The sequence below is a fragment of the Vicugna pacos genome, chromosome 28 (assembly GCF_048564905.1).
Source record: "Vicugna pacos chromosome 28, VicPac4, whole genome shotgun sequence".
Lineage (NCBI taxonomy): Eukaryota > Metazoa > Chordata > Mammalia > Artiodactyla > Camelidae > Vicugna > Vicugna pacos.
The window spans coordinates 11,515,337-11,528,584 of record NC_133014.1 but is presented as its reverse complement, the minus strand read 5'-3'; the positions used below and the strand labels follow the sequence as shown (position 1 = coordinate 11,528,584).

General features: G+C 46.4%; 1 protein-coding gene across 1 annotated transcript; it reads right to left on the bottom strand.

Annotated features, from left to right (window-relative positions):
* Positions 1-8,038: 8,038 nt before the first annotated feature.
* LOC116285887 (uncharacterized) lies at positions 8,039-11,818 on the bottom strand. The gene is made up of 5 exons (XM_072951586.1): positions 11,770-11,818; positions 11,358-11,645; positions 10,542-10,610; positions 8,569-8,637; positions 8,039-8,376 (listed from the first exon to the last, which is right to left on the bottom strand). The coding sequence occupies exons 1-5, from the start codon at positions 11,816-11,818 to the stop codon at positions 8,039-8,041; spliced, it is 813 nt and encodes a 270-aa protein (XP_072807687.1).
* Positions 11,819-13,248: the final 1,430 nt, after the last annotated feature.

The following is a 13,248-nucleotide window of genomic DNA, read 5'->3' as shown; positions in this document are numbered from 1 at the left end:
GCATGCAGTAACAAACTCCAACATCACCATTCTGTGCCCTGCTGATTTTCAGCATAAAATCTCTCCCTGACCCACTGCCCCTGAACCTGTCTGGGACCCCAGAGACCCGTTTGTAGACAAATGTGGAGTCTGTGGGTAGATGACATGCTTGTGAGATTTAAATTTCTTCCCTGTCTTATGTTTTTCAAACTGTGATTGTTTTCCACCTTCAAGATAGTGGGTGGAGTGATTCAGCTTGTGACGGTCTGAGGATTTCTACCAGAGAGATTAGGGAAAGATCTGGCCCACAGACCACCCTCTTCTTGAGAACTGGACGCTGTCTACGGGCAGTGGGACCTGCAATGAGGCTGTGAGCTCAGCAGTGAGATGAGGGCAAGGGCAGGCCTATGGGCTTGCTTCCTGGAGAAGAAGTGGCCATTCTTCCAGAGGCCAGGGATGCTGAGAGCTGCAGGGAGGGTCAGCGTGGAGGCATCTGTGAGCCGCATCAGTCATGGTGACCATGACACTGGTTACCCAACAACTGTACACAGATGCCTGTGTGTGGTCCAGTCATGGAGACAGAGGGCAGGGCCACGATCCGAGGATGACTAGCATGCGGTTCACTTGGCACTCTGCAGTTTCAAGTATGATCCTAGGGGATCCATATTAGAAGAGAAAAGGGGCCCAAGCTTATGACTCTTAATTTGATATTGAAAGACATCTCTTCTGTTAATTTTTCTATCCTGGATGTAGCTACGGGTATAAATCTAGCCAAAGCCATTGTTTTCATTGTCCTGTTAGTCACTGACATTCTGTGTCCACAACGCTTGACAAGTTGGAAAGTTAGACCACGCTGATCCTTTCTGTTAAGCCAGGTGGTGACTGCAGACGTGAGTACATGTCAAATCCCGTCTACAGGCCTTCAAACTATGACCGCTGCCTGGGGAGACCTGCAGGTTTGTACTGATGCCTTTCTGCAAGAGGGGGCACCTTGATCTAGGTCCCCTGATGCCGGTCAATGACTGGATCACATTCTTTCCCTTGGTACAGGGACCTCTCACCGCAGCCCTTTTGAACACACTTTCTTGGTGTGAATTATTTCCCCAGACCTGTACCTTGCTTGGGACAGTATGTGACAGAGGGAACTTGCTCTCAGCTGAATAAGCATCAATTGTGTCATTTTTGAGTCTTGCATTTGTGTATTTGCCCAGTGACCCTGGAGACTGCTGGGAGGAGGGGCAGCAGGAGGAGCTGTGATGTGATTCCTGGATGCTAAGGGCAAGCAATGAGACGGGTACGGAAGAGATGGTGGTGCTGGTGGTGGTGGTGGTGCCTGTCATCTGGCTGAGCTTCTGGCCGTTATCAGCAGAGACACAGTCAGAGCCCCTCCTGACATCTCAGTGGTGTGTGTGCTCCTTTTGTGGCCACAGGTGGAGAAAACATCCTGAGGTTTTTTCCTGTTATTTGACAGTGTCATTTCCACACTCATCTGTCCGTCTTTCTTGCACGTTTTCAAACGTGTTTTACTTCTGACACCTGTAAGGGGTCATCATTGGTTTCCAGATTCTATGCAAGAGTGGGGCCACGTTCAACATGACGTCTGGTTTCCAGTCCGATGTCAGTGCTCTTTGAATTGGGATTTCCCCACCATCTCTGGAATCTAAAGCCTGTGGAGGTTAAACAATGTTTTGCTGCTCAAAACTCCATTTAGTGCTGGGCAATATATGTCTCCAACAAAACACACACATGCACACATGCACACACAAGAGAAAAACCCTATAGATTAAACTCTATAAATATCAAGAGTTTCTTTGCAAGGACATCATTAAGAACTAAGTAGAACTGGGAGGTGATGTTCCAAGGACTGTTTCTGACAAAAGATTTATTTTAAAAATATCTAAACAGCTCCTCAAGAAAGGCAAAGTACAATTGGAACAAGCACGTCCCAAGAAAGAATGTCTCCAAATAGCTGCGAGGAAATGAGGAGCATACGGGGAGCTCCTCACTGTCATCACACACCAAGGAAACGTAAGTTCTACCACAACAGCACTTCAAGACCTACCGGCATGAACACGAAATAGGAGCCTGACAGTGCCAAGCACTGAAAAGGGTTGGAAGCAACTGGAACTTTTATGCGAGGTTGGTCGAGTGTAAGATGTTCACCATTTTGGAAAACTATTTGACATTGTTTATTAAAGTCCAACCTATGCCAACCTGAGGTCACTTCCATTCCTAGGAAAGTACCTAAGAAAACTGAGGACCTAAGTGCACAACACCGATTGCAAGAATGGCCTTTAAAACTTTGTTAATAGGAGCCTCAAAATGAAAACAACTCACTAATTGAAGAATGACAAATTGTGATATATATATATATATATATATAGTGATTATTTTGCACTAAAAAGGAACAGATTATGGCCACACTGACAACACAGATGAAGTAAAAAAAATATGCTGATCAAAAGCAACAAGACATCAACCAGTATATACTGTATGATTCTATTTCTATGAAGTTTGGGGACAGAGAAAATCAGATCGACATGGATAGAAAACGGAGCGGTGGTGGCCTTTGATGGTCACGGATGGGGCATGGAACTGACAGGAAAGGAGGATGATGGAGCCTCTGGGATGCTGGAGACAGTCTGTATCTTGAGCTGGGAGGTGGTTGGAGAGTAATGTGTATATGTTTGTGTTCACCCAGGTGTACGCTAGAAATTCACTTTATATCCAGCAAATGTACTTTACTGGGTTTAGTTGTACGGACTTTTTTTTTTAAAATGAATGAATGAATTAGTGATGGAGTCAGATTAACCGATTCTTTTTCCATCTTCTTCCTTTATAAGCACTGGGATCTTGAGTAACGTAAGCTCTGAATACTTCTGACTTCTCATCGTTAGATAATTGTGAGATTAATCGCACCAGGGGAGTGAGCCATAAGTACAGTGTTCAACACACAGTCAGTCCTTATAACTCATTAGATGGCAGTTGCTGGTGGTGTCTATTATTGCTGTTAGTCATAGTGTCAGGAGCAGTGGTCACAGTCATAGTTCCTTGAATACACACTCTCTTTTGTTTGGGTTCAGTTCTTTGTCTTTAAAGACGTTTCTCAGAGAAGAGATTCAAAGGCCATGTTGTGGATAAACTCCTTTGCAGACCTGAAGCAGAAATCTCATTTTTAGAATTCGTTGAGTTGAAGTTTGGGGCTTTTATGTCGTCAACAAAGGATGCTTTCAAAGGCCTGAAGTCCCAATGCAAGGCATCATCCTCCCTGCAGACCCTCCTCACAGTAAACCCCGGCCCCTGAGCCGAGCACAGGGTGAGGGCAGCTGTGGAAGCCCCGCCCTCAGCACACACCCGGCCTGGGAGGCGGTTTTTGTTCAGGGCTGTAACACTGTGGGAGAAACCGTGTAATCATGAAAGCAGTAATAACTGGCAGTGTCATCAGCCTCTACATTGTTGATTGTGAGAATGAATTGTGTCCCAGACTGAAGCCCAACAAACCTGTCTGGGACACCAGAATAACGGTCATCAGTGTCGTAGATGAGCAGCCTAGGAGCCTGGCCTGGTTTCTGCTGATACCAGCTCACGTAATCACTGACGCTCTCACTGGCCGTGCAGGTGATGGAGATGCTCTCCCTTAGGGACACAGACAGGATGGCTGGAGTCTGGGTCAGCTCAGCGCTCCCGCTGGCAGCTGAGAAGGAAGCAAAACGTCAAGTCACCATCGTTACCTAAACTCCAAGCCACAGTCCTCCCAGCAGGTTTAGTTGCACTTGGGTGTCCGAGGGGAGATTAAGGGCAGAGACCCGCAGAGACCCTGGGGAGGATCTGCCCATTAGGGGCTGAGGACTCCCATCGTCTTGGGGATGCTCCCTGCACACCCCTCCTCACCTGGGAGCCAGAGGAACAGAAGGCAGGAGAGCTGAGTCAGGACACCCATGTTCAATGCAGGTCCTCCCTGAGGCTCTTTCTTGTTTTTTTCCCCCAAGCGTCACTAAGCAGCCTACTTATGAGGACCACGAAGAGCAGACATGGGCTCTGGGGACAGACATGCAAATCAGCGCGGGGATGGATGCTCGTGGCCTCGCAGGTGCAGAAGCAGGCCTGCTGGAGGGCGGAGTGCCTCCTGGGAGGTCACACCAGTGCGGCTTCACAATTAGTCCCAGAGGAGTTCCTCCCTGGTGTCTCTGAGATAAATATTTTGTGGACCTTGGTTGTCCTCAGGGTCTAAAAGCTTCTAATTGTAATAGGGGTTCTTCCTTCTAAAAATGTGGAAAGAAGTTAGATGACTCTCCAAGACTTAAACTGTAATATGCACATACCACGGTCCCTGTGAATTTCAGGAAATGTCACGCTCTGGAGATGGGTGTGGACTATGGGTTCCATCTTGATTTGTTGCTTAGAGTAGACAGCGTCGTCCACGTGGAAATAAAAAGAAGGAAAACCTGTCTTTGGAGGAAATTCATGCACGGCCCCTCTGGGCACTGTGCAGTAGAGAAGGCTCACAGCGTGTTGGACATATTTCCCTGCCGGTTTTAGCCTTTATTTTGAAGATTCATGTATTTTGTACGCTAACTTTTTTATTTCACACATTAACTTTGTTCTTGTTTCTTCTTCTGACTTTCTCTCATTGTATTGTCATATCTGAGGGTAACTAAGGTTTTTTGTTGTTTGTTTTTTTGCCTGATACAGTTGCAGTTTTATCATTAACTGCATCACCTTTTTATTCTCGCAAGTGATCCAATTTTGGTGAAAATTTATATGGTCACTCTCTATTCTGACTCTATTCCTAGCACACAAAGATGCTTTCTTAATTGAAAATTAGTAAGAGGCCTGTTTCCTTATGGGCCCAACTGAATGTACTTTCTGATGGAAAAATGCAGCTTTCTCTTTGCATGAGAACTGGGATCAAACCGTCCAGCAGAGGGCGCACCCCAAGCCCTGGTCACTAGAGCCAATGCCTGAGTCCAAAGGCGCCTGTCACTGACGTTGGTCATCTGTTTAAAAAACTGTAATTGTCACTCAGGAGAGGATAAGTTCATTGATAAATATTCTGGCTTACAGGGAGCTCAGAGAAGGCTCTGGGGATGTGTTCATTACCTGAGCTGATGGAAACATGTCTTTACAGCCCTGATCTTTCTGTTTTCTCAAGACCATACTCTCCCTTTGCCAAATCTGAATAAATAGCAATAAATCAAATGAAATCCTAATAATTATGGGCTAGTTTGAGCATTCATAGGACATAACTGTAAAATTTAATAAAGAGAACCTGTGGTTTCTTCACAGGAACTGACTTGGGCAGACCTTACTCATTTTTCTTGTCCTGTGCCCTTGGAATTAAGAACCTCTACTGTCCAGAAGCTGTTTGGCTCTCTTTTGTTCTGGTACCTTAGCAGTTCTGGCTGAAATTCAAAAACAACTGTAAGAATTTATGTTACTGGTCTACACAAGGGTAAACGACTGCACCACGTCTCCCTGTGTGAGGCAGAGCAAGCAGGAGAGTCTCCTGACGCCATGGAGACACTGACGTGCATAATTCATGGTTAGTGGAGCTTCTGGCTTAATGCTAAGGTTCTAGGGCTAGTAAACTAGTTTGCCTTAGATTTGTGATACCCTCAGAACCCACAGAACAACATGAAGGGATAAGGAGGGCTAGTAACAAAATTTGTCACAGGTTAATAGGTCCTGGTACTGGTGACGTGGAAGTCAGCCATGTTATCTCCAAACTTAATTTATCTCCAAACTTAATTAATTCTGAAACAGAAGGAAACATTTGGAGTAACCTGGAATTGTAATGTATCCAGGATCTCCCCCCATGTCTAGGTGGCTGACGGGTGAATTTTTCTCTCTCAGGAAATGCATGTGTTTCACGTTCTCTGTCTTTACATGTAAACGGCGGTCACTGCGGTAGATGGGCTACTTACCAGTGGTTGATACGATGCACCCTGTTAAAGGTCATGAGGACACGAGCTGACTTAGGACTCATCCTTGCTACGCTCCTGGTCACTGCTGGGCAGCGGGTAACCTGTTAATTTGGGCCCATGGTTCTTCAAGTTGTCCTGAATCAATAATTTATAAAATGTTAGTTATGGGTGCCTGAAGAACAATCTAAAGACAAATCTTGACATAGGAGCACACATTTCTAAAGTGCAGTTTTGTCCCCCATCTGCCCAGAGGGCCAGGGGAGTCCCTCTCCCAGTATTTGTGAGACAGGACAACGGTTGGTAAAGCAAATTACATGCAAGTGTAACATCTGTAGGATGGAAAGGGGACTTGAACACCTACATTTAAATAAATCAAGTCAATACATCGTAAGTATCTCGTCCTGAAATTCTGATGTGCTTCCGTCCTCAGGCTAAGTGTTGTCCCTTAAACAACATTTGAAGACGTGTGATTTTATCCAGGTACTTCATTTTTCAGCTATTCAGCCTTATATTTGTTTATTGGTCAGTTTGTTTCATAGCTATCATTTGTATAAATCCACGTGTGGAACGAAAATATTTGACTTTTCCACCTCCCTTGCGCTCTCAGCTGTCAGAGTAACAATGAGCCAGGATGTGGGGGAGGAACAAGGGTCTGGACGTTGAGGATGAGGACACCTGTGTGTGACATATGGATGAACTCGAGGCAGTGAATTCAGAACAGGAGGTTGGACAGACAATGAAGCACTTCACTCAGTGATGCAGACGAGATGCCCGGGAGGTGCCCCATAGAGGAGACGGGAAGGGAGTGTCAGGAGGAGAGGGGATGCGACGTCAGAGCTTCTGGCTGAACCCTGTTCCCCTGAGAAAGCCCAAGAGACTATAAGAGCCCCAGGGCTGAAGATACAGCTGGGTGAGCTTTGTGCCCAGAGTGGTCAGAGGAGGAGGGTCCCAAGTTCCTGAAAGGCAGCTCGGCTGCCAATGGTGAGAGCCACGTCTGTCCAGACCGCTGCCCTTGACCGGGCAGGCACCGTGTCCAGGGGGCAGAGTGAGTGAGCAGGAGCTCAGGAGCTGGTCCTGGGCTCTGCTGCTTTCAGGCTGTGACAGTGTGAATATTCTGGCTGACATGTAGATGACAGTGACCCTCTCTCCTGGGACACAGGGAAGGAGGCTGGAGATGGTGTCCACACAGTGTCCCCACTGGCTTCTAAGTGGGAAGAAAACACGAACATCTCCAAACATTAACAACAGGCATGTAGCTCACTCAGTCTGATGTAACGCTGACCAGGAAAACAAACAAACTTGGATAAAAACTTCATCTTCAAGGAAATGACAGTGTTTAACGCAGGCAAACTGAGGATGAAGCTACCTTCTCACTTGTTCACTGACTTGATACATGCAATCTTTGCGGAAAAGAATCTAAATGGGGAAATTGGGGATTCTTGATTTTAACCTCCCCAGGCCGGGAGCCCTCGAGTGCTCCCAATATTTACAACAAGGGGCTCAGATTCCTCCCCTTGTTCCAACTAAGCATCCTCTCTGGGAGAGTCTGCTTTCCCCGAGAGCCAGCTAGCTGCCTATAGTCCTGTTGCCCGTGGACCCGTTTTCATATGTGCGGAGCTCACTGTCTAGTGCCTTCTGGATTCTCAGTCAAAATGCTCCACTTGTCAAGTGAATCTTAATGCTCATCTGACTTGACAAATATCCAGGCTTCAGGGTCTGCCTCCTCACTGGCCTTATCTGTCTCTCCTCTGACCCAGGATACACAAAACCTGAATCCCTGGGCTCTCCCATCATTTACGTTTCAAGCCCTATCCTGGTTATTTCAGGATCTTCCCCATTTAATTCCCTTTTGACCCAAATGAATAACGGTAGCCCACGAAGAAGGGATAAAAAAAATTGTTTTACCAGCTTGGAAAGAATAATTTATGTAGGCATGTGGACAGATGAAAAGAGAGCGATCTTCAAATTTTTTCATCTAACGGGACAAATTACTGTGGGTGAAGGTGAAACCAAGTCAGGAGCAGACGTGTTGGGCATCAGCCTCGGGGGGGTGAGCCGCACTTAGGGTGCAGGGCAGGGTGTCGCCCCAGCTGCAGGGGTCAGAGCTACACGGACCTGCCTAGTTTTCTGTTCACTCAGGCTGAGCACATTTTTGCTCTAGGTTGTAGCACTGTGGGAGAATAACTGTAGCTCTGCTGACAGTAACACTTTGCAGCGTCTTCAGCTTCCAGGCTGCTGATGGTGAGGGTGAAATCTGTCCCAGATCCGCTGCCACTGAACCGGGTGGGGACCCCTGAGATGGTCTGGGAAGCGTGCTGTATAAGGAGCTTGGGAGGCTGATTTGGTTTCTGCTGGTACCAGTGTAAGCTGGTGCTGATGCTCTGGCTGGCCCGGCAGGTGATGGTGGCTTTGTCCCCTGGAGCCTTAGACAGGAGGGCTGGGGACTGGGTCAGCATGGTCGCCCCACTGGAGCCTGAAAGCACACGGGAAACATTAACAGGACACAACTTATGTATGTGGAAGTCGCTGTTCACCTAGTTAGATGGGGAAGAATATTTTTTTTTAAAATTCTTACTTAATCAGTAAGCCTACTTCAAGTGGTAAAGAAAGCAAATCAGTCATGGAAATAATGTCCCCACTTTTATCTTTGTCCCGACATTCTCACCTGGAACCCAGAGGAGCAGCAGCCCCAGAGCTGGGATGGAAACACCGTCTTGCTGCTGTTGACTTGTCTCTGCCGCTCAGACCACATCTCAAGACAAGGAGCTTCTTATAAGATTCTGAGAAGCAGGGTCACTTCAGATGTGAGAGGAAGGATATATGCAAATTATGGACATTTCATGTGGGTTTAAATCCTCAGATATTTGTCAGGAGAGCTGGGGCTCCGGTCCCTTCTCTGAGTGTGTCCTGTCTCCCCCTGCTGGTGATCTAGAGTCAAGAAAGGTGGGCATGTGTTTTTTTTTACACCTAGATGTACAATAAACTGCGCGCGTTTGGTGTTTACAGTTTGATGAGCTTGCTCATATGCAGACACCCATGAAGTCATCTCCTCAGTGTGTTAGACATGTTGTCCTGCTTCCAAAGATGCCTCACATCCCATTGGGCACTTTGTTATTGTTGTTGCTTGGATCTTTAATTTTATTTGATATATTCCTTTTTTGTTTGATAATAGTAAAATCTACCCTCTTAACAAATATTGAAGTTCGTAATATGGCACCGTTAGCTGCAGGCACTACGCTGCACAGCGGATCACTGATCACTAGACGGTATCATATTTCACAGTCGAATCGTTGTATTCATTATTTTGAAATGGTTTGTCCACGCTCGGTCATGTGCAGAACTGAGCTGTAAAGACACACCAACTAATGCAGTCTCTGGTACAGTTTACATTCACCCAGAACAAAAAGCAGCTCACGTCCTCAGTCTTGGCCCAGGACAGTGGTAACGCTCTGGTCTCTGTCACAGTAGAGGCTGAAGAAACTCTGAGTGTGTGGACATTTCACAGTGCGTCACATAATGCGAGGCTGGATTGATGCCATCGTGGCCATTAGCCTGACGGACCAGGAATTGCAGGGACTCTAGACGACTTGTAGAAATATACGTGCTCCAGAGGACGGGCTGTAAATCCCACAGAAATTCCTGGACTTCCAATCAGTGACTGTGGCAGGGGTCCAGACGTCTGAGACATGCTGACACATGCTGCTCACGGTAAAGAACCAGGAACTGTACCTTGAACCTCCTGCCACTTAGAATGAATACATATATTTATATGTCATATACTTCTTATCCATATATACACCGCAGACTTCTTTATCCAGTCATCTGTTGATGGACACTCAGGCTGCTCCCATGTCTTGGCTGTTGTACATAGTGCTCTACGAACATGGGCGCATGTGTCTTTCTCATTACAGTTGTCTCTGGATTTGAGCCAAAGACTTGGTTTGCTGGATCATATAGTAAGTCGACTTTCAGTTTTTTAGGGAACCTCCATCCTGTCCTCCGTAGCGGCTGCACCAATTTCCATTCCCACCACGGGAGGGCTCCTCCTCCTCCACATCCTCTCCAGCATTTATCATTTGTAGGCTTTTTGACCTCAGCCATTCTGATTGTAGTTTTGATTCGCATTTCTCGAATAATTAGCAATATTAAGCATCTTCTTGTGCTTTAGGACACCCAGATGTCTTCTTGAAAAAATATCTATTTAGATCTTCTGCCCAGTTTTTGATTGGGTTATGAGTCTGTTTGGTTGGTTTTTGATATTAAGCTGTGTGAGCTGCTGTGCACTTTGGAAATAAGTCCCTTGATGGTTGCTTCCTTTACAAATATTTCCTTGCAGTCTGTAGGTTGTCTTTTCATTTTGTTGATGGTTTCCTTTGCTGTGCAAAAGCTTTTAAGCTTAATTAGGTCCCATTTGTTTATTTTTGCTTTTATTTCCATTACTCTACGAGATGGACCCAGGAAAATACTGCTGAGATTTATATCAAAGAGTGTCCTGCCTGTGTTTTCCTTTAGGAGTTTTATAGTATCTGGTCCTACACTTAGAGCTTTTATTCATTTCGAGTTTATTTTCGTACGTGGTTAGAGAATGCTTTGCCTTCATTCTTTTACTAGCTGTCCAGTTTTCCTAGAAGCCCTTACTGAAAAGATGGTCTTGTCTCCATTGTATATTCTTGCCTCCTTCATCGTAGGTTAATTGACCATAAGTGCCTGGGTTTATTTCTGGACTTTCTATCCTGTGGAAGTACATTTAAAAAACCGCTTTTTTCTTTATGGGTTCTGGGAGAGTTGTTCAATGATGGGCCCTCCAATGTGACTGGGAGGTCACAAGAGCAAGACTCCATGTGTATCAGGACCTGTTGAGAGAAGCATGGACATACGCAAGAACTTGAGAACCCCCTGGGGTGCTGCCGGCCACTTGCAACATCCACGCCCGGGCCCTGGGCGTCATCGACAGGACCGTGTTAGGCAGCCTCTGCCCGGCGGAAAACGTGTCCTGGCCTCGGTGGGGCCCAGAGAGTCACTGAGGTCTAGCACCGATTCTCTCAGTATCACACTCCCCAGAACTTAAAAGGTTGTAGTTTAGACCCACATTTCATGTAATTTAAAAAAATCCCTGCTTGGACTGTATAGAATGTCTTTTCTTTTGCTGTGTGAACCCTGACTGGTACCGTAAGCTAGACTTCTTAGACGTAATCATCCGTCCTTTATAAAAGCAGAAGAGGCACTGTCATGTCTGTGCAGCTGGCACTGAGGAGGGGCAAAGGGCGTTAGGGTGCGAGGGACCTCCCTGTCACTTCTACCGAAGCCTTCCAGTGACCTTGACAAAGTGGGTGCAGCAGAGAAAGGCGCTCAGCAGATGGAGGCGTCAGGAGCAGCTGCTGGGGCAGCCCAGCCTCACACGTCGGCCTCCCCGGGTGGCTTTTGCTCTGGCCTGTAACACTGTGGGAGGTGCACTGTAATACTGCTGACAGTAGTAAGTCCCGGCATCTTCAGCCTCCAGGCCGCTGATGGTGAGGGTGAAACTTGTCCCTGATCCACTGCCACTGAACCTGGAAGGGACCCCGGTTTGCAGTCTGGATGCACCATAGATCAGGAGCTTAGGAGTTTGCCCTGGTTTCTGCTGATGCCAGGATAACTCATTGCTGATGCTCTGACTGGCCTGGCAGGTGATGGTGACTCTGTCTCCCAGAGATGCAGACAGGGAGGAGGAAGACTGGGTCATCTGAGTAGCACACCTGGCACCTGAGATGGGAAACATAGAAAACAAATATCCCTATTATTGCTAATGTGATAAGAGGACTTCCCTCAAGGGCCAGACAGCACTGAGCACCCAGGGCTGAGTAAGTCCCAGCGTCTCCGTCCTTACCCGGGAGCCAGAGCAGCAGGAGGCCGAGGAGCTGAGCGGGGGCCTGCATGTTCCCTCTGTGTCCTGCCTGGGATTGAGTCTTGCCCAAGATATAACCAGACAGTTGATGAAGTCTCCTCTGACATGCAAATCAGCAGGGGCCGGGGCCGAGTTGGGCACAGCTGCAAGGCCGACCAAGCTCCATAACACAGCCCGGGTGCAGCGTCTCCCCCGTCTGAGCGGCGCTGTGCAAACCTGCCCGCAGACAGCATGCTTCTCTCTGGAGGCCACAGGACTGAATCAGTCTACCATCCTTTTGGTAGAGTGTTCTTTCGCTCTTTTCAATGTTCATAACGAGGTTTTCTTGCTACATTTCCATCTAAGACACTTTCTACTGGTGTGATCTATTTCAAGATACTGCAAGAAATTTGATAAGATGTCTGTATTTCCCATCGGGGGCTATCACTGAGGCCAAAATGTCTTCCTCTGATCTGATTCCCTGATGCCCTTAGTGAGATAAATCATCAGCACAGAGACGGAACCCAGGATAACTACAGTTTCTCCTCAATACTCCACAATGTACTGACTGATAACACATGTGAAAAATCTTCTGAGGTCGTAGAAAATATTCTCTGAACTTCTAAGAGGAAAAAACTGCAGAGCTTACATGGAAACAAGATTACTTGCTTCCACCAGCCAGGGCAAAAGAATCTCAGAATTCACGGTGCGTCAGTTGTGTCCTCAGAAAGGCTTTGTTTCAGAGAAGGGCAAAATTATCCCCTTCCAGATGCTCTTCTGGGCTTTCCTAGGAAAGCTTGAAAGCAAGACCCAGTACAGTCCAAGTGTTTCAAGTCACGATTCTAGATATTGTTGAAGAAAAGATTAGTGACTTGAGCAATAGAAAATATCCACAATTGTGCACAATGGGGAAAATATTGAAAAAATACCCGAAATCCATAGAGCATCCATGACCTGTGTGAAAATTTCACACAGTCTATTATGTGTATAATTGGAGTCCTGGGAGGAAGCAGTAGGGAGGGGAGGTCTAAAGATTTTGAAAAAAATTGTCTGAGATTTGCAAGGTTTTAAGAAATTTTTCCCAGGGCTTTCATAATATAAAATCCAGAGTCAACTCAAAACCACAAATTCAGTGGCTGAAGCCTGAGAAAAATCAGCTTACCCACAGCTCCCTCTGTGGTCCTGGTTGTAATTGGAAATAAATCTCTAACAATTAAATGGTCTGAAGAATCCAGACATTGTCAAATATCCCCAGGGTAGAAGGAGCAAACATTTCCCTGGAATGAAAACACTGCACTACAACAACCGCTAGGGGAAAAAAAAATCAGGAAATTAATTAATCAGTAAAGATGTAGTCAAAGTGTCAACTGAGAGAGAAAAATGTAAGCCTGAAAGACACTGAATGAAACAGTAATGGTATAAATGATCTGAATAGTATTACCACCCATCCGGACCAAATAGACTTTGTGAAGCAACACTCCC